The sequence below is a fragment of the Pipistrellus kuhlii genome, unplaced genomic scaffold (assembly GCF_014108245.1).
Source record: "Pipistrellus kuhlii isolate mPipKuh1 unplaced genomic scaffold, mPipKuh1.p scaffold_m20_p_2, whole genome shotgun sequence".
In the NCBI taxonomy this organism is placed as follows: domain Eukaryota; kingdom Metazoa; phylum Chordata; class Mammalia; order Chiroptera; family Vespertilionidae; genus Pipistrellus; species Pipistrellus kuhlii.
Window position 1 is genome coordinate 179,545,744 of NW_023425515.1, and position 21,403 is coordinate 179,567,146.

Sequence of the window (21,403 nt, forward strand, 5' to 3'; positions counted from 1 at the left end):
AAGAGATGTGATCTGATATCTACCATCTTAATACAAACAAACCCTCCATTGGCTTCATCTCCCCCACCTCCTCTTTGTTCCTTGACTCATTGGAACCTTTGAAAAGAATTGCTCTTGTTTTGGTTTCTCACCTCCCATTCACTGATCAACCTCTCAAATTTAGTTTCTATTACCACTCTTCCAATGAAATTGCTCTTGTCAGGGTCATCAGTATTTTCAGTAACTGCAAGTACTAGTCCAGTGGACATTTCTTTTTTCATATCCTGCTTCTCACTACTTTCCCCCCACCTTTCTCTTTTGCTGACCCTTCCTTGGCTCTCTGGACTCTGACTGTTGGTGGGCCCTTGGGATTTGTTTCTGGTCTTTTCTCTTTCTGCATCCTCTCATGCATTAGTATATTTCCAGTCTAACTTCTCCCCTGATTTCATCTGTGTTTTCCTTTTTTTTTTTTTTTTTTAATATTTTATTGATTTTGTACAGAGAGGAAGGGAGATAGAGAGCTAGAAACATTGATCAGCTGCCTCTTGCACAACCCCTACCGGGGATGTGCCCGCAACCAAGGTACATGCCCTTGACCAGAATCGAACCCGGGACCCTTCAGTCCCCAAGCCGACGCTCTTTCCATTGAGCCAAACTGGTCTCGGCTCATCTGTGTTTTCAACTACCTGTTTGACATCTCCACTTTGCTCTAAAAGGGAAGCCATACTTAAAATGTGTGGTAGCTTTTTATTTCCTTAGCCTCCATCAAATCTGTTCTTTTCCCAGGTTTTCCCATCTTAGGAAGTGGTTTCATTATCCCTCCAGTTGCTCAAGCTGAAAACCTAGAAATTATCCCTGTTTTCTTCATTCCTGACATACTAATCCATAAGAATGTTCTGTTAGTTTTACCTTCAGAATATACTTCAAGATTTTACCTTGTCTCCATTGTTGTTCCTCTACTATAATAGCAGATTATGCCTTGACTCTTCATAATCCTTTTATAGTTCCCAAATACTGAAAAGATCAAGGCGTATTCTTTCTCTAGAAAAATAAAAATTGGCCTAAATCTCCTAGGATATTTTGTCAGTCTCTTCTAGAATTAACTTAAATTAAAGGAAGAGAATTTTTTTTGAAATTATTTGCCATCACATAAGAAACTCTCATGCAGAATTCAAATGAACTTACATTCTTTGTGATAAATAGTAAGAACTTTAGATCTAATTGAGATTTCTGTCAAAATGATTATAAAGGAATATGATATACAAATTTCTAGTCATTATTGTTAAAGTCCTTGAACAATGGCAATGGACAAGATCTATTATGATAAACTCACAGATGTTGATTTGTCTTTACAGTTGGGCATGAATATTCCTCTCATCTGCTCTTGACCCAAGTTCCCTTTATGGGTCAGGCACTCAGGGATCCTAGCTAGACATACATTTAGTCACTTTACTTTTAGTCCCTATTTATAGTAAAGCAACCTCCTTTATAGATGTTGAAAGAAGTTCTTGAACAGTTCAGGAGCCTGATACAAGCTCTATGGTGTTTCAGTCTACCACATGGGCTGGAACAGTACCTAATGAATAGGATTTTGCTTTCTGTCAACTTGAGTTGAATATTTATAGCATTTATCTAAGATGAAATCACGAGGGCCAAGCCTTCACAGCAGCTATTTTAAATGAAGGTATGAGGGTTAAGAGGACACTAGCTGTGAAAGTGTCTTTACTTGCTAGGTTATCAGAGCATCATGTGAGTTCCTCAGGTCTGACTCTGCTTTGCCAAATTTAAAACCTTAAAACCACAAAGCTAAAAAAAAAAAATAGTAATATAGAAGCATATTTACATCTTCCCTGCTGCAGACCATACACAGTGATAGCAACAGTTTTCTAATAAAATTGGGTATTTCCCCCTAAATCTGCCTTCCTGCGAGTCAGTCATATGGCAAAATAGAGAATAAGCACCCAGATAATGAATAAGCTGAAGAAGTATAATGTGGTTTTCTAGATATGGTTCTTGCCTTATCAGTTTGCCTGTAGGCACAGCTAAGAACTTAGGGTGCTCCATCTGTGGTTTTAAATCATGAAAGGTGATGGTAAAGATCAGTTGTTATTAACCTTCAACTCTTTTCCATACCCCTCACATTCTAGCTTCTTTTATTGTCTAAAAGTCTCTAAATCTGTTATTAGAAGAGTGAGGTATTTGCTACTAGTCTTTCTAAATATCTTATGTCCAAGCTGTATACTGTAATTTAATTTGAAAGACTATACAGTGAGATACAATTTTCCCATCTCATTTTTGAAGTGTTCTAACTTTTTACCTGGTTTTCTTTCAGTAATGACATGTACCGATTACATCCCTCGCTCATCCAATGATTATACCTCACAAATGTATTCTGCAAAGTAAGTTGAATATAATTATTTCAAAATCTATATGCTTTTTCTCTAGATTAATTGCAAAACTTAACTTGATATTTAACTCAGTAAGTTGATATTTTTTTCACCTCTCTCATTCTCAATCCTTTTAACAATTTTTATTGTTGTTAATTCAAGGATATTTTTCCATTGAGTCATTTTTTTTTAAAGAGAGAGTGGAAGGTAGAGGGAGAGACAGAGAGAGAAGCATTGATGTGTCATTGATTGGTTGCCTACTGTACTTTCCCCTGACTTGGGCCTGGAATTGAACCTGCAACCAAGATATGTGGCCCTACCCGGAATCGAACCAGGACCCTTTAGTTGGAGGGCTGACACTCTATCCACTGAGCAAAACTAGCTAGGGCCTTACTCCAGTTTTTTTATTCCCTCCAAATATGGAGTATATGTAATATCTTTTTATTTATTCATTCATATATTCATTTGTTCCTTACCTGAGGTTATATTATACTTTTTATAGATTTTAGAGGGGGGTAGAGAAAGATTGATCAGTTACCTCCCATAAGCGCCCCAACTGAGGATTGAACCTGCAACCCAGGTATGTGCCCTAACCAGGAATCAAACCTGCCGCCTTTTGATGTATTGGATGATGCTCCACCCGACTGAGCCACACTAGCCAGGGCTATCATATCAGTGGATAGAGCGTCCACCTGGGGATGAAGGGTCCCGGGTTCGATTCTAGTCAAGAGCACATTTCTGGGTTGCAGGCTCCTCCCCAGTGGGGGGCGTGCAGGAGGCAACCAATCAATGATTCTTTCTCATTGTTGATGTTTTTCTCTCCCCTTCTCTCTGAAATCAATAAAAATATATTTCTTAAAAAAAATGTAGATGGTTGCCTGCAATAGATCACTGTTACCCAGGAGCTCTCTCTAAGTTAGAGGTGGGGAACATCCGGCCCACAGGCTGTATAAGGCCTACGAAATCATTTGGTCTGACCCTGCCAAGACAGGGGTGAGTTAATTAAATGCTTGACTAAATGTAGCAGGTTAATTGTTAAGGTGCTATTTTTTATATGGCCTGTGAATGATGTTATAAATATCCAAAAAACCCTTGGCATAAAAAAGATTGCCCACTCCTGCTCTAAATAAAGAGGCACTGAAAATGAAAAATACGATAGTGATCAAAGCATATTACTGATTAACCTCTGATCATTTTCTGTTTCCTTTACCTTGATAGATCAATAAAAATAGCTCAAGCTAGCCCCATACTAGGACTTCTCAACCTATTTATGTTCAGTTTCTTGTCTTAGGACTATCCTCAGAGTAAAAGTGGACTTGAAATTAGACAAGTTTAGTGGATTGAAGTTATATGAGGCAACATTTTCAGCCTTCGAGGGGTTAAGATCAGCATTTAAAATCCACCAAATTAATCATCTGACTAATTAGATGCAGAACATTGTGTATGCTTCTCTGCCAGTGTGCATTGATAATGAACCTATGTATACATGAATACATACATTTAATAAGTGTGCTTATTAAATGAGGATATATATTCTTGTGTGCTTAGATCAATGATGACTGGGGGACTGTTGTAAAAAGAAAACTGGCATTTCTCACCCCCCCCCCCTTTGTGCCCATTTGTACCTTAATTTTGCATCAGTTAAAAAATACACTAATGCCAAAACCGGTTTGGCTCAGTGGATAGAGCATCGGCCTGTGGACTGAAAGGTCCCAGGTTCAATTCCAGTCAAGGGCATGTACCTTGGTTGCAGGCACATCCCCAGTATGGGGTGTGCAGAAGGCAGCTGATCCATGTTTCTCTCTCATCAATGTTTCTAACTCTCTATCCCTCTCTTTTCCTCTCTGTAAAAAATCAATAAAATATATATATTTTTAAATACACTAATTAAAAGTTAACTCAAGGAGTTTTCCAAATTCTAATTTGGTATTAACACTAATAGCATACTTGGGCCAGTCATTTTCATGTGGTTTTCTTCTGTGAAATAACTAAACCTGTTCTCTGAAATTATTAAAAAGTTAACAAAATACTTTGAGCTGTAAAGACACTGTATTAAATAGGGTGTATCTGGAGATTACTCATTAAGAGTTTAAATAATTCCCCATATAATTTGATTAATAGCTATAACCTGAATTATTTCTTGGTCTCAGATCTGGCTAAGAAGAATAGAAATTTTCATGTTCAGTCTCTTATAATCCACTGAGATGAGAATATATTGCATATTCCAAATTCATTTACTTATTCAAAAAAGATTTGTATACCTGCTATATTCAGGATACCTTATTAGCTATGCCTACTATCTTTTTTTTAAATATTTTTATTGATTTTGAGAGAGAAGAAGGTAGAGGGATAGAGAGATGAAAACATTGATGAGAGTCATCAATTGGCTGCCTCTTGCATGCCCGTAACTGGGGATCGAGCCCGGAAACCCAGGCATGGGAATCAAACCAGTGACCTTGATGATCAGGGTTAATGTTAAACCACTGAGCAACACAGGCTTAGCATATGCCTTCTATCTTAATTCAGAGCTCCTGTATAACTTTTTTAACTGGACCTCTATTTCATTTTTCTCTCTTCTAATCCATTTACTGAGCAATGCCAAAGTAATCTTTATTAAGGAGCAACTCTGATCTTGTCACTCTGCTCAACAATTTCAGTGACTCCTACTTGTTTCAGATTTGTCTGAACTCTTTTAGCCTGGTATTCAAGGTCTTGGCTATCTGTCTTTCTCTCTCTCGCTATTTCCCTTCCCTTTATATACCTCCCTTAATATAGTCTATGCTTCTTGGAACCTGAAGCCCTTGCTTTTCTTCTATGTACCTTTTTCAGACTTTTTCTATTTTCCTAGAACATGCTTCTCCCGCTCCTGCACATCCTGTATGCTCAGTTCATATACCGCTTCTTTATAGCCTCCCTTCATTCTTCTCCAAACCTGAAAAGAATCTTCTTGCCTTCTGAAACAACGCTTCCCTCCAGTATTTTGTCATTATTACTCATGGTACATGTAACACTTGTTCTTATAAGTGCAGCATAACTCACCATATAATATATCTGTTACCTAAAAATTCAGCATAAAATGTGGGATCATCTTATTGCATGAATGAAATGTGAGGTCAGTCCTAACCAGTTTGGCTCAGTGGATAGAGTGTCGGCCTGTGGACCGAAGGGTCCCAGGTTCAATTCCGGTCAAGGGCAGGTACCCCTGTTGCAGGCTCCTCCCTGGCCCGGGTGCTGGTTTGGGCTCGTCCCGGAGGCAACCAGTTGATGTGTTTCTCTCACATCAATATTTCTCTCTTCCCCTCTCTCTACAAGTCAATGGAAAAATATCCTCCGGTGAGGATTAAAACAAGTGAGAAAAAAAGAAAAAAAAGAAAAAGGAACGTGAGGTCATCTAGCTAGTGTATATTACCAGAAGTTTCACTGCTGAATTCAAATCCCTAGTTAAACCTGATGTGCTTGACACCATTTATAAGTTGTATACTCTGGCTTAAATATCAGTGGAAAAATTACAAGTCCTATCTGGGACTTCCCAGATTTTATTATCTGGCTCCTGTTTTATACACTTGATCTGGCAATATTGGCCCACTTTCCTACTCCCTTGCCTTTTCTCTACCAACCTCCCCCTCTTTTCAAAGCCCCACTTTTCCTCTTAGAACTTTACTTTGGCCCTAGCCAGTTTGGCTCAGCGTATAGAGTGTTGGCCTATGAACTGAAGGGTCCTGGGTTCAATTCCAGTCAAGGATCACATGCCCGTGTTACAGGATCAATCCCCAGTAGGGGAAGTGCAGGAGGCAGCCAATCTATGATTCTCATCATTGATGTTTCTACCCTGTTTCCCCGAAAATAAGACAGTGACTTATATTAATTTTTTCTCCCAAAGTTGCGCTAGGTCTTATTTTCGGAGGATGTCTTATTTTCGGGGAAACACGGTTTCTCTCTTACCATCTCCCTTCCTCTCTAAAATCAACAAAAATATTTTAAAAACAGTTTTAAAAAGAACTTTAGTTTGGCCCAGAGGGCTGGGTAAATAACGAGAGCCAGTTGTGAAGCCTATTTTCTATTATTTTAGTTTTATTCTACATGTAGACATAGGGCATAAACAAGTTTAATCCATCCTTTTTAAAAATATATTTTTATTTATTTTAGAGAGAAAGGGAGAGAGAGAGAGAAAGAAACATCAATGATGAGAGGGAATCATTGATTGGCTGCCTCCTGCACGCCCCCCACTGAAGGGGATTGGGCCTGAAACCTGGGCATGTGCCCTTGGCCGGATTCAAACTTGGGATCCTTTAGTCTGCAGTCCGATGCTCTTTCCACTGAGCCAAATCAGCTTGGGCTAATCCATCCTTATATTTCATATGGGACATACATATAGCATAACATGAATTTTTATAACATAGTAATTGGACCTTGGGAAGATATTTGAAAATTATAAATTTCTCATAAAATTGTTTCTTAGGTAGGTTGTAGTAGAACCTGGAAAGAAAATATTAGCTCTATTTTTTTTTTTTTTTTACCATAGTGATAGGCATTTTGTGGAAGGTTAGTTTCCTCATTATTGGTTCTTTGCATTTAGTGACATTAGCTATATCTCCTATTTTTCATTACTAAAGTAAATCACACATGCAAGTTTTTGTTTTCTTGAACTTTTCTAGACCTTATGCACATATCCTCTCAGTTCCTGTTTCGGAAACTGCTTATCCTGGGCAGACTCAGTACCAGACACTACAGCAGTCTCAACCGTATGCTGTCTACCCTCAGGCAACCCAAACATATGGACTACCTCCTTTTGGTAAGGCATCCTATTATAAGCTGTTTCTAAGAATATTGATTTTTATTCCCCCAAAAGCAAGCATAGCTGATCAGGAAGTGGAGAAATGAATGGTTCTTTGTAGAGCACCTACCCAATTACAGGTGTAATAGATGTTGGGTTTGCTAGTTTCCAAGAGCATATTTGATACAAGTAATATAAAATCATAATTTCCGTACTCATTTGTTTATCAAGGTTAGCTACCAAATTTCCAAGGTACTAACTAAGTCTTGACTGTAAAACTTGGATTTTTTAAGTATTTGTGAAAAATCCTTGAGAAATTACTATTGATTTTACTTTATAGAAAACATGGTACCTTGGTTAAGTAAGCATAATAAATGTATTTTGAGGTGACTGGTTTGCTAAAACCAGGCAATCTAAATATCCTGATAAAACATGCCTTATAATTGAGGAAATCCCCAATTTTGTACAACCTTATATGCATAGAAAATTTTGTTCTTTGGTTTTAAGCATCTTGGACATGAACTATAAATTAGAATGATTTACTACAACAGAGTTTGAGATTCTTTGTACACTTGATATTTGCTCTGATATTTTTTTCTGTGTATGTAAATTGATAGATATATTAGTGTGGTTTGTTACCTATTCCCTGTTTTTCTTGAACAGGTATGAAAAAATTGAGAGAATACTGTATTGCTTTAAAATATGCAATATGTTAATAAAATTTTACCTCTGTAGCCTCTACTGAAACTAGCTGAATTAGAAAAATCTTTCAGCAGACTGCCATAGGCTATAGATGTGTTAGTGTTGCCTGCTTCTGGTTTCTACATCGCTACTTTTCCTGGTCCATTTGGCTAATCTTTATGATAGTGACTGCCTTCTTATTTTTAGGCATTCCTTGGCTTCTGTTAACTACTAGGGGGGGTTATGTTTCATGATAGTCGTCGTTGGTAACTTCATAAGAAAAGAGAACAGAAATGCCCTTATTTCTGAGTTTGTAGTCCATGCCTATATGCCTATCAGTTTTAGCCAGTATACTAAATACTAAAATCTTACATTTGTGATATATTTAACTAGCCAAGACTGAGCAGTCGTTTTGAAAGCAGGAATCTCTGTGATTATGCTTGTGTTTATTAAAGCTGAATTTTTATTAGCTGGATAATAATAGGCTAGCAAGTATGAATTAAGTATTTTCACATTTTTTAAAACTTTTTTTAAATAAATTTTTTCCAGATTTTAAAAAATATATATTTTTGTTGATTTAAGACAGGAAGGGTGAGGGAATGAGAGAAACATCAATGATGAGAGAGAATCATTGATTGGCTGCCTCCTATATGCCTCCACTGTGCCCTGATTGGTTCGTAGATCAATGCTCAACCACTGAACCATGCCGGCCAGGCTTAACTCTCTGTTTTGATTTAAATTTATTATCAGCAAACCCTACGTTCTTTATGGTACTTTTGAACAACAGTTGATCATTCTTATTGTTCATTGTTAAATAAAACTTCTATTATACCTCTGGATTCAGGTCATGGAATACCTAACATAGTGCCATGTGCATGTAGGTCCTAGATATTATGGTGTCTTTTGTGATCGCTGCATTTTCCCTGTAGTAAAGAAAAAAAGAAAATTCTGTAAAATAGATTAATCCTTGTTAAAATCTTGAAGAAAATAGTGTTTATATTGTGAAGTAATATTTACTATTTGGGGGTGAGGAAAACTTGTTTTATAAATTCTCTAATTTAGTTTAATTTGAATTTAAGTTATATATGAGACTTAGATTAAGTTATATATGAGACTTATATATGGAGATGTAGATTGGGGTAATGTGAATTTTATATATATATATATATATATATATATATATATATATATGGCACATTCTCATATAATAATTTATAAAGGACATTACAAAGTGATATTTGGAATATTTTTAAAGTGACTTTTTAAAAACATTTTTTTATGTTTTAGCATGGCTTTTTTTAATGTGTTCACTCAACTGTAGAACACTTTATTTATTTCTTCTTGTGAAGATTTTAGAAATTCTGTCACTTCAGTATTGATTGTTAGCACTAGAGCTAGGTTAGCCAATCTGTTATTTTACTTCAGGTATAAATAGGCTTCAGAAAATTTCATTGTAATAATATCTAATATAGAGAGAGTGTTTATTATACTAAGCAGTATGAAAAGAATAAGTATTTTACACTTTACACTTTGTCTTATTTAATTCTCTGAATAGTCTGAAACAATAAGTAGTAGCATTAGCCTTTTTTATGAATAAGGAAACAGGCTTAGAAGGATTAAGTGGAATGACTGGCCTGAGGTCATACAATTAGTAAATGCCTAGGATTGGAATTGAACCCAGGTCTGTTTAACTCCAGAAGTGCTCATACCTTAGGTTAGCGATTTTCAAACAAAATTTTAGCAATTAGTTTATGTGTACCATGAGATGAAAAAGGTTGAAAATTGCTGATTTAGGTCTATATAAAAAGGATAGTCTCAGAGTTGAGTTTGAAATTTAAAAATTTCCTCTTTTTGAAGAAAGGAGAAAAGACTAAAGAAAATCTAAGGAGTCTATGAGTAATTTTTAAAAGTAAAGGCATAGTAGTCATATTCTTTTCTGAACTATGTAGAAGTGTGGTGGGGTGGCAGAAAGGATGAGAGGTTTAACTTTCAATGAGACCTGAACGTGTGAGGAAAGGGGAAATCTTCATGGGCTCATATAAAATTGCCTCAGCTGCCACTGTTCTAAATTCTTTTAAAAGAACTTTAATGTAAGATGAAGATTTGACTTATATATTAAGAGCATTAAGGATGTTCATACCATTTCCCTCAGTAATTTCACTTCAAGAAATTTATCCTATGGAATTAGAGATATCCACAAAACTTTCCTAACTATAATATTCATTGCAGCATTAGTTATCATAGCAAAAGATTGGATACAACATACATATTCAAAGGTTTGTGTTCAATTGCAGTGTATCCATAGAATTGAAAACTGTGAAGCCATTATTCTTTTTTTTCTTTAATCCTCACAGAAGAGCATGCTTAGAGAGAGGAAGGGAAGAGAGAGAGAGAGAGAGAGAGAGAGACAGAGAGAGACAGAGAGAGAGGAGAGAGAGAGAGAGGGAAACATCGATGTGAGAGAGAAACATTGATTGTATGGTTGCCTTCTCTAGCTCCCCAACTGGGGATCAAACCCACAACCCAGGTATGGGCCCTGATCAGGAATTGTACCAGCAACCTTTTGGTGTACAGGATGATGCTCAATCTACTGAGCCCCTCCAGCTTGGTGTAAGTCACAATCTTAAAGAGTATTTAGCATCTTGAGAAAACAAATTATTATTAATTGAAAAAATTGCTATGTAAAATTGAAAATCCTATATAATAACAGGCTATTATGTAAACAGACCAAATGGCAGAACAACCAAATAACTGGTCGTTGTGACGTGTGCTGACATGGCGGGCGTCAGCAGCAGGCGACAAAGTGCAGAACATGCAGGCGTCAGTCACTGTCATTGGCAAGCCTTTGGTGGTTACTGAAAATTCTTATTTTTTTTTTATTTTTTTATTGATTTTGTACAGAGAGGAAGGGAGAGAGATAGAGAGTTAGAAACATCAATGAGAGAGAGTCATTGATCAGCTGCCTCTTGCACACTCCCTACTGGGGATATGCCCGCAACCAAGGTACATACCTTGACCAGAATCGAACTCGGGACCTTTCAGTCCCCAAGTCGATGCTCTATCCATTGAGCCAAACTGGTTTCGGCGGTTACTGAAAATTCTTTGCTCCTGCATGCCGCAGTCCCACCCGGCACCTGCACCTGCTCCCGGTGCCGGCCCCACTTACACCCACTGCAGGTGCCAGAGCCACGGCTCACACCACTGCCGGTGCCCAACCCTGCCTCCAATCGTTCAACACCATGAGTAGGTGCGAGTGGCAGCTGCCAGCCCCAAGCGCCCCTGAGGGCTTCTCCACCTCCCCCTGCTCCTGAGGAGCTATCAGGAGCAGCCCCAACAGTTCAGCATGTGAGAGCAGGACTGGCAGTGGGAGTGGGGCTGCTGGTAGACGGGACAGGAGGCTATGGTGTGAGGAATCTGGCAGGGGTGCAGAGGATGGGCCTAGACCCACCCTTGTGCCCATTGCAGCCTCTTGGCCCACAGTTCCTTTCAGGGTACACGAATTCATACCTTGGACCCCTAGCACAATATCCCCAGTTAGTATATTCTTTAAACTAGGGGTGTCGAACTCAATCAGAGAAGGGGCCAAAATCTAAAATCCAGCCTAAATCGCGGGCCGAATGGTTTACTGAACAGTCATAAACTGTCATTGTGGTGGAAACACAGCGGAGTGCAGTGATGACAGCGCGGTGCGGGCCACATTGCAAGGCCTGGCGGGACGGATTTGGCCCGCAGGCCTTGTGTTTGACACATGTGCTTTAAACCCTATATGATAAAAGGGTAATATGCAAATAGACCGAATAGAAGAACAACCAAACAACCAAAGCACAATATGCAAATGATATGCTAAGGATGCTCAACTGCTCGCTATGATGTGCACTGACCACCAGGAGGCAGATGCTCCAATCAGTGGATTAGCTGCTGGGGTCCAGCAGATCAGGACTGAGCAAGATGGGATGCACATGCCCTCCCCAGCCTGATCCTGGACCAGTGGGGTTCCTCAGCCTGGTCTGCACCTTCTTGCAATCTGGGACCCCTCTGGGGATGTCAGTGAGCCGATTTCAGCTCAATCCTGCAGGCCACTCCCCTTGGGAGGGCGCCAGACACAGGGTTCATGGCTGGCAAGTGCTGCTCGGTCAGCACGAGCCTCTCCTGATCAGGACTGATTGGACGGGAGCCTACGGCAGGCACAATGGGGCCGGGATGGGCGGGAGCAGCAGGTAGGAACTGCAGGCAGTTTTGGACTGCGGGTTTTGGCCATACCCCTGCGGGCTACCCAGAGGGACCCCACCCATGCACAAATTCATGCGCCGGGCCTCTAGTATGTACATAAAGACTAATTTGGAAGAAAAAATGTGAACTTACCAGTATAGGCATTATACAGATTTGATCTCAGTTACCACAGAACCATGCAAAGGTAGAACTGCCTAATACCCTGTTTCCCCGAAAAAAAGACAGTGTCTTATATTAATTTTTTCTTCCAAAGTTGCGCGAGGTCTTATTTTCAGGTGATGTCTTATCTTTCCATGCGCTAGGTCTTACTTTCGGAGGATGTCTTATTTTCGGGGAAACACAGGTAATTTTTTGTGTGTGGCGAGACTATATGAATTTTTCCTTACACTCTATATTTCCCTAATTTTCTATAATATAATGGACATATTTTATAATTAGGATAAGTACTGAGGTTAAATTACTTGGCATTTATATCCTGTTTCCCCGAAAATAAGACATCCTCCAAAAATAAGACCTACTTACAGGTTTCCTTCTGAGTGAAATATAAGGCATTCCCCCGAAAATGAGGCCCCCGCTAGGCTGATCATGAGAGATTTGGTCCACTGATTCTGAAAGAAATGGAGTCACAAGAAATTCACGAGGAAATTCAGGAATTAGATTGTTATGATGATGTTCCAGAAGATGATGACATGATTGTCATTGAATAAATGAGTAAATTCTTGATACTGTAGGATTCACAGTTTGTCTGGTTTGTGTTGACAACTACCGTACTACCGAACCGTATACAGGTAATAAATTTCCTTTATTTTCATTTAACAATAAATGTGTACCATATTCTTCTTCATGGAAAAATAAGACATCTCCTGAAAATAAGACCTAGCACATCTTTGGGAGCAAAAATTAATATAAGACACTGTCTTATTTTCAGGGAAACAGAGTAATAGCTCATCCCAGTGAACTATTAAATCAGCAAACCAAGATAGTCTTCTATGTGTGTGTGTGTGTTTTTTCTCGCATTAACATGTACTTCAATTCCTAACCAAACTAATCTCTAAAAATTCACTACTTTGATATGTGTTACTAAAAACTGAATTGCTTAGGTTAGTTTGGTTAATGACACATATTGTGCTCAGAGACGTGGGTGAAGTTTACGATAAGACCCCAGTGTGGGGCAGCAGGAGGATGGCACTCAGAGACAGACTTCCTTTCCCATTGTTAGACCCGGCTGATGCCCACCTCTGCTTATTGTGCTTACAATCACCTGAGAGGCTTTGTAGTTGGAGGCATACAGCAGTGGGCTAGTGGCCAGGAAACCTGGGTTTTGTTTCATCATTTTCTATGGCAGTAATGCTCTCTGGTCAAGTCATACTACTATTACTTGGAATTCTCAGAAGGGTGCTTTTGAAGGAAGATGCTTATATGCTTTAACACAGGGTTACAGTAATGCTTGCAGCAGTATCCATATTGTCTTTTATTTCTCTAGTCTTCGTAAAATAATTATGTGTGAGTACTTCATGTTTCTGGTCAAAAACATTCAAAACTATTCCCTTATCTTAGACATTTTACCCTAATTTTTAACCTTATAAAAAGAACCAGTTTTTGGGCATTTTACATTTTAAAACTTTAAAAAATACAAAATAATGAGGCTAGCAAAACATTCTCGGTTTACTAATACCGTAGGATTTTTTTACTAATACGGTAGGATTTTAGTACAGTGTAATTATAAAAATGTTCACAAATCCAACACCTTTACTTCAGAACCCATTTAGGAAAAAACACATTGATCACAATAAATCTGAAAGTTATTATTATATTAAAATAGCAATTTGTTTACTAGAAATTATGAATCAAGGCACTAATACCCAAATTTCATATAATAAATGTTTTAAAAATAATATTCTTTATTGAACTTTAGCTGTGGCTAACCTGGACAAGATTTTTTTTTTTTTTTTTTTTTTTTTTTTGATTTTTCACATTGAGGAAGAGAGAAACATTGATGAGAGAGAATCATCAATCAGCTACCTCTTGCATACCCCCTACTGGGGATGTGCCCGCAACCAAGGTACATGCCCTTGACCGGAATCGAACCTGGGACCTTTCAGTCCTCAGGCTGACGCTCTATCCACTGAGCCAAACCGGTTTTGGCTGGACAAGATTTTTAAAATAATCTTGAACTTGAGGGTGCGGGAGCAATTCTCCTAATTCATGCTAGAGATCTTTATATTCTTCAGTCTCCTCAAAAAGTCATTTTATGTGTTTAATAGGTAAGAAAATAACATGGCTTTTTGTTTTTTTAATGCTTCGAGTTTGGGCCAACGCAATTACCATGTCACGCTGTCAACCTTTTAAGATTTTTTACATCTCCCTGTACTATTCTTATATTTACTTTTCAACAAATTTTACAGATCCGAGTTGCACTAAGATATCTCAGTGCCCTGGTAAAGCAGAGGTTCTTATTATTAAAGCATTATATTTCTATAAATTCTTTATCAGATTGGGAGTAAATGAAATTAGTTAATGTTGAATTTGAAACTGTGGCTGACATTGGCATTGACTTCTTACCTGGAATGTATTTGATTGATGAACCTTCTTGAACCAAATTCTCAGCTTCAACTACACTGATCCAGCAACTGTAGCTATTCAGAACACAATGAATAACCAGACAATACGTTTTTTATAAATAAACTTTTGCATAGGCCAAAATTATCACCAAGACAACTCAATAAAGGGCATCCTTAGGCTCTCCTGTAGAAGCTCTCCTTTGTTTATGGTTTCCTAGTTTACTACAAATGAAAAGAGAGATAGATACAATCAAGAGATAGGAGATTGAGCCCGGACCGATTTGGCTCAGTGGATAGAGCGTCGGCTTGGGGACTGAAGGGTCCCGGGTTCAATTCCGGTCAAGGGCATGTACCTTGGCTGCGGGCATATCCCCAGTAGGGGGTGTGCAAGAGGCAGCTGGTCGATGACTCTCTCTCATCGATGTTTCAAACTCTCTATCTCTCTCCCTTCCTCTCTGTATAAAATCAATAAAATATTTAAAAAAAAAAAAAAAAAAAGAGAGATAGGAGATTGTCAAGAAGTGAAAGATCACAGAGAAAAAAACAGTGATACAAGTATCTAAAATTATAGAACCATAATTGAGTTCTATTTAGTACTAAGTAAATGTCTTTACATATCACAATAATCTGTTTCTATAAAATATATATATCACAGCACCATATTTATCTTTGTAGAAATAATTCTGATAAAAATTGAAAGGTATGCTCACTATTTCCTCCCTGCCAAGAAGGCAGGAAGAGATAAATATATTAGAAAAATTGTCACTCAGGAGCATTGTGATAAAAATGAATAGCTGTGATGTTTATCAGTATGAGATAGATTTATATGTTCTGACATGGAATGATGTCTCTTAGAGATATGTATAAAAAGCAAATTATGAACAGTATGTATAACACCTTTTAAATTTTTATTAAGAAGAAGAAAAAAGATTAGTAAGTACATAGAGGAAACCTGAGTGACTTTTCTGCAAACTTAATAGTGGTGAAATCTGGATGATGGGATTACATATGACTTTGCTTTTTTCTAAGTTACATATTTCTGTAATGTTTTTAATTTATAAAAATAAGTAGATCTGTCTTTCTTAATCAGAAGAAACAAAGGTAACAAAATAACCAGCTTAAGAAGGCAGAGAAGTATTTAATACATTTTAGAAAAATTTGGTGCTTTTTAAATGGGTAAGTGAATTTTAAACTTATGTGGAATGTTTCCCACTTTGACAATGCAGAGAAATGATTTATTGCTGTTCGTGGACATCACACACTTTATATCAAATACTCTGGTTGGGTGTCAGTAGCTTTTTTTTTTTTTTTTAACCCTTATCAATTTTCCCCAATCACTGAAATGAAAAAATATATATATAATTATTGGGGTCTTGACAAGATTTTTGTTTCCATGGCCCCACTCCCTCGTTCTTTGAAATTGTATTTGCTTGTGGTACATTGTAAGTGGGAGAATCAATAATTTTTTTTTTTATCTTACAAGCAAATTTATTTTCTTTTAAGATTTAGATTTTAAACTACTGGCTGATATTAAAAAGCATAACCATGCTCCCCAGTCCCAATGTATTGTTTGTAATTGGTCAAATTTATCTGATTCAGGTGCATTGTGGCCAGGTATGAAACCTGAAAGTGGTTTAATTCAGACTCCATCTCCAAGTCAACACAGTGTTCTTACCTGCACTACAGGGTTAACCACAAGCCAGCCAAGCCCAGCACATTATTCTTACCCCATTCAAGGTAAATAGGCATGGTTGTGTATGTGTATGTTTTATTATTGTTGGGTTTTGTTTTTAATCTACCTGTATCTCCAGGTAATAGGAGCTTTGTCTTCTAAAAGAAAAGGGGGTGCTATGTGCCATTGTGCATGCTTTTTGTGTTAGCAAACCAGAACCTAGGAGCATGGTTTGTAAGTAGTTAACCTTTTAAAGTGAACTGCTTAGTAGAATTGAAGCCTTCCCTTTTGCATGTTGGTGTTCAGAAAACCTGTCTGTTCTCAGTGACTTTTTTTTTTTTTCTTAGTGGCTTTTTGTCCTATAAATAAGCAGAAGACTCTGGTTAGAACTTTATTGACTTCCATAGAAAATCTAAATAGAGTGGATTGTGAGATGTGCTTTGTGAGAAGTGTGCTGTTTTCTGCTGTGGTTTATCATACCATTTACAATCACTTCTTAGTGAGAGGGCTTTGGGGATTGTTTTTTTTTTTGTTTTGTTTGCTTTTTTTGCTCAAAAAGTTGTTTATATTTCATGATGAAAAGCATAGCATTAAACATCTCTGCCTTCCCATATTCTTGCTCTAAAAGGTTAGAAGTATGATAGGACTATTTATTAGGAATGAGGACAAAGAAACTCAAAAGACACGATGGAATTAATTCCCAACCCATCCAAATCAAATGCATCCAATTTATCAATGATTCAGATTGGGAATTAATGTCCATGTACCTTGCTTCTCATCTGCCTCCTTTCTCCTGGTTTCTCCCAGCTTTTAAATTTTATTACTTACAGAACGGGTGCCCAAGGGTAAGAACAGGACAGCAAAAACTGGTCTGAGGTATTCTTAAAATACAAACTTTGATGATGGAAAATGTTTTGGTGTAGATTATTTTAAAATAGTTTGACTTTTAGTTGTAACTATTTTCAATTATGTGATTAAGAACTACTTCTGCTTGGCCCATTGAGAACAGAACCGGTCACTACATTCTAAGACATTGCTCTGAGCTACCCTTACCCTCTATTATTTACCAAGTCTCCTATTACTGATTTTTTTTTCTTTCTTTGTCCCCTCCCCCTTCTTTCTTTCTTTTAAATATATATTTTTATTGATTTTTTGTACAGAGAGGAAGGAAGAGGGATAGAGAGCTAGAAACATTGATGAGAGAAACATTGACCAGTTGCCTCCTGCACACCCCCTACTGGGGATGTTCCCACAACCTAGGTACATGCCCTTGACCGGAATCCGAACCTGGGACCTTTCTGTCTGCAGGCCGACGCTCTATCCACTGAGCCAAACCAGTTTCGGCTCCCCTTCTTTCTTTCTGAACTGAGAACAAACCAGAGGGAAAAAACTCAAAGAGTATGACTTTGTTTGTCTGTCTTTCCATCAATTCCTTTTGATTTTTATGAAGTATTCTCTAGGTTGGTAGGCCTTTTGGGTCCAACTAGGTCAAGTCCCTCTAAAGGGATGTGCCATTAACCTCCAGCTATGGGGCAATGTCACCTCAGTCATGAAAGAAAAGCAGGGGGTACGCTTTTCTTTTTATATTATTAGGTCTAGTAAAAATTAATGTCGTTTTCTAATACTTTTTTAAATCGAATTTATTTAAACAATACAACAAAATTTAATCAACAATATAGTTGCCGTTGTTTTCTACTACTTGTGCCCAACGCTCAGGAAGCATTTTAATCCCTCTGTTGTAAAATTCTTGTGATTTTGATGCAAAAAATTCGGTCAATGCATTTTTGAGGCATTCTTCATTATTAAATTTTTTTCCAAGAAGAAAGTTTTGCAAAGAACGAAACAAATGGTAATCGGAAGGGGCAATATCAGGAGAATATGCAGGTTGAGGGAGAACTTCCCATTCCAACTGGCGCAGTTTTTCAGCAGTGATTCTTGCAGTATGCGGTCGTGCGTTATCGTGGTGAAGAATTACGCCCTTCCGATTAATCAGCGCAGGTTCTTTTTCTCTTAAAGCTTGGGCTAACCTTTCCAATTGGGCACTATACACTGCACTTGTAATGGTTTGGTTAGATGGTAAAAGTTCATAATGAAGAATTCCTTTAAAATTCCACCAAACACACAACATCACTTTTTTCGCATGCAAGTCAGGTTTTGGCATGGGCTGCGGAGCCTCATTTTTGTCCAACCATTGAGGCCGCCTTTTCAAATTAACATACAGCACCCATTCTTCATCTCCGGTAACAATTTGCTCTAAAAACGGCAAACGGTTTTGACGAGAGAGGAGCGACCTGCAAATTGTGACTCTTTGATTACGGTTGTTGTCGGTCAACTCATAAGGAACCCATTTTCCAAACTTTTGGACTTTGCCAAGTGCACCCAATTGATTGGAAATTGTTTTTTGTGAACAATTTAAAGTTGTCGCAAGCTCTTGTTGGGTAATTTGAGGATTTTGCACCAAAAGAGCTTGAAGAGCTTCTTGATCAAAATTGGACACACGGCCTCGACCACTCTTGTCATCTAACGAAAAATTTCCCTCGCGAAATTTCTCAAACCAACGCTGGCATTTTCTGGCGCTAACTGCATCTTGACCAAGAGAACTACAGATGTTTTTTGCAGCCTCACTTGCTTTTCTTCCTAATTGGAACTCGTAAAGCATGCAGTGCCGAATATGCTCTTCATCCGCCATCTTCTTAGCCCTAGTTTTGCAACAAAAACCAAACCAAGCACAAACTTTTTCAAGCAAAACTTGTTAATTGCACTTCACACGTTCTGTAGATACCACGTGTTTGAAGGTTATGTCAATACAAGTCAACACCAAGCAAGATTTTAAACGAATGTTTAAAAACGACATTAATTATTACTAGACCCGATACTAACCCTCTCCCAAGGTGTAGAACCACCACTTCTCCATAGTTGTATCTTAAGTTTGAGGAACCTAATAGCTATGCTTCTTATCCCTCTTTTTTAAAAAAGAGGAACCACCTTTGGAGGTCTTTTAGGGGGTCATGAAATATCCTTTAAATTCCATTAACCACTATCCTCACTTATCCGTAAGTACATTTTTCCCCCTTTTGATAGATTAACTTGATTTTCTCACATTTTGCTAATAATGATCATTGCTGGTGTTTATTAAATGCTTACTATGTTTTTAGCATTGTTTTAAACAATAGATAGGTGTTAATCATGTAATCTTCACAATATATTTGAGGAAAGTAATATTATTTATTTCATTGTAAAGAAGGGGAACAAGCTGAAACCAGTTTGGCTCAATGGATAGAGCGTCAGCTTGGGGACTGAAAGGTCCCAGGTTCGATTCCGGTCAAGGGCATGTACCTTGGTTGCGGGCATATCCCCGGTGGGGGGTGTGCAAGAGGCAGCTGATCGATGACTCTCTCTAATCGATGTTTCTAACTCTCTATCTCTCTCCCTTCCTCTCTGTACAAAATCGATTAAATATTTTTTTTTAAGGGGGGGGGGGACCAAAAGACACAGAAAAAGCAAAGTGGCTTGCCAAAGGTCACAAAGTTAGTAAATAATAAAGTGAGGGCGTTAGCTGGGCAATCTGACCACAGAGCATGAGTGATTTATGATTGAAAACGTATGATATTTAATATTGAAGTCATGGTATCAATATAAATCCTCCCATAATTAAGAATCTGTAGTGGCAAATATCTAAATTTATTTTTCATCCCTTTTTCTGGTTAATTTATTGGTTCATTGTATTATTCATTAGAACTTTGGCACAGAAATTAAGGCAGAAGTTCACCAAATTGAATGTCAACTATAATTGAAAAAAATTTATTTTATTTTTTAATCCTCACCTAAGGATATTTTCCCATTGATTTTTAGGGAGAGTGGAAGAGAGGGGGAAGATAGAGAGAAACATCAATGTGAGAAACTCATCAATTGGTTGCCTTCTGCACAAGCCCTGGCCAGGGCCTGGGTCGGGGAGGAGCTGCAACCAAGGTACCTGCCCTTGACCAAATTGAACCCATGACCCTTTGGTCCACAAGCTGATGTTCTATCCACTGAGCCAAACCTGTTAGGGCAAATTTTTTTTTTTAATGGTCAAAACAGCAACAGTATCTCCTCATTCCACCCAAAGCATTCTATCCTTGACAGCAGCCCTTCTTCCTTTGTGAAGTTGGTGAAATGATCTCAAAAACCCAGTTCCTCTCTGGCTTCCTCAGCTCTGATCAAAACCTTTATTATACCTCGGTGTTTATGAAAACCCTTTGACTAAATAGATCTGGCTTTTTTTATATTAATTTTTTCCTACACTGTTTGTTATATGGCCCAATATCTGGTTATTTTCTTCAGTTGAGATGGTTTAAATGATAATATTCAAGTGGCAAAATTAATTACAGAAATTTCAAATTTAATTTTAGCTCAATCTTGACTTTTAATGAAGGGCTCTGATGTTGTTGGTAATACATAATATCTTTCGTTGACCAGATTTGTTTTTTTTAATAGATTTTATTTTTTAGAATAGTCTTAGATTCATAGAAAAATTGAGCACATGGTATAAAGAGTTATATTTATCCCCCAACCTTGTACATAGTTTCCACCAATAATTACATCTTACATTAGAATGGAATATTTGTTACAATTAATAAATCATTATTAGTGCATTATTACTAATTAAGCCCAAATTTATTCAGGTTTCCGTAGTTTTTACCTGATATCCTTGTTCTGTTTTAGAATCCCATCCAGTATACCACATTTTCTTTAATTGTCATGTCTCCTTAGGTTACTCTTGACTATGTAGTTTTTCAGACTTCCCTTGTTTTTGATGACCTTGACATACTATACATGAATTCTACAAGGTGTACGTGTATACAACTATAAATGAATCCCACAACCACTTACTATCACTTACTGTAGACCAGGCACTTTGCTAGATATTGAATTAATGAATATCTTAAGATTCTGTTTTCATGGAGCTTACAAAATAGTCGAGGAAAACAGGCAAGTAAATAAATAGATTTTTGAAAAGTGCTCTGAAAGGAATAAAGAATAGGTTGCTATGTCTGGGAAAACAAGAAAGGAGTTAGTTTCAATAGAGGGGTCAGAGAGAGTCTCTCTGAGAAGGAGGAGCTATCATGCTGGGAGGAGG

The 21,403-nt window shown here is 37.6% G+C and overlaps 1 protein-coding gene across 7 annotated transcripts in view; it reads left to right on the forward strand.

The window, feature by feature from the left end:
• Window positions 1–21,403, forward strand: part of EYA3 (EYA transcriptional coactivator and phosphatase 3) — a 95,971-nt gene that overhangs the window by 39,986 nt on the left and 34,582 nt on the right. For 6 of the 7 annotated variants that reach the window (XM_036448346.2, XM_036448347.2, XM_045584959.1 and 3 more), the window contains 3 exons: window positions 2,312–2,378; window positions 7,022–7,158; window positions 16,212–16,349. In XM_036448346.2, the coding sequence (XP_036304239.1) occupies window positions 2,312–2,378; window positions 7,022–7,158; window positions 16,212–16,349 (342 nt within the window). The remainder of the gene's footprint in view (window positions 1–2,311; window positions 2,379–7,021; window positions 7,159–16,211; window positions 16,350–21,403) is intronic. The other variant, XM_036448349.2, reaches the window with a different exon arrangement.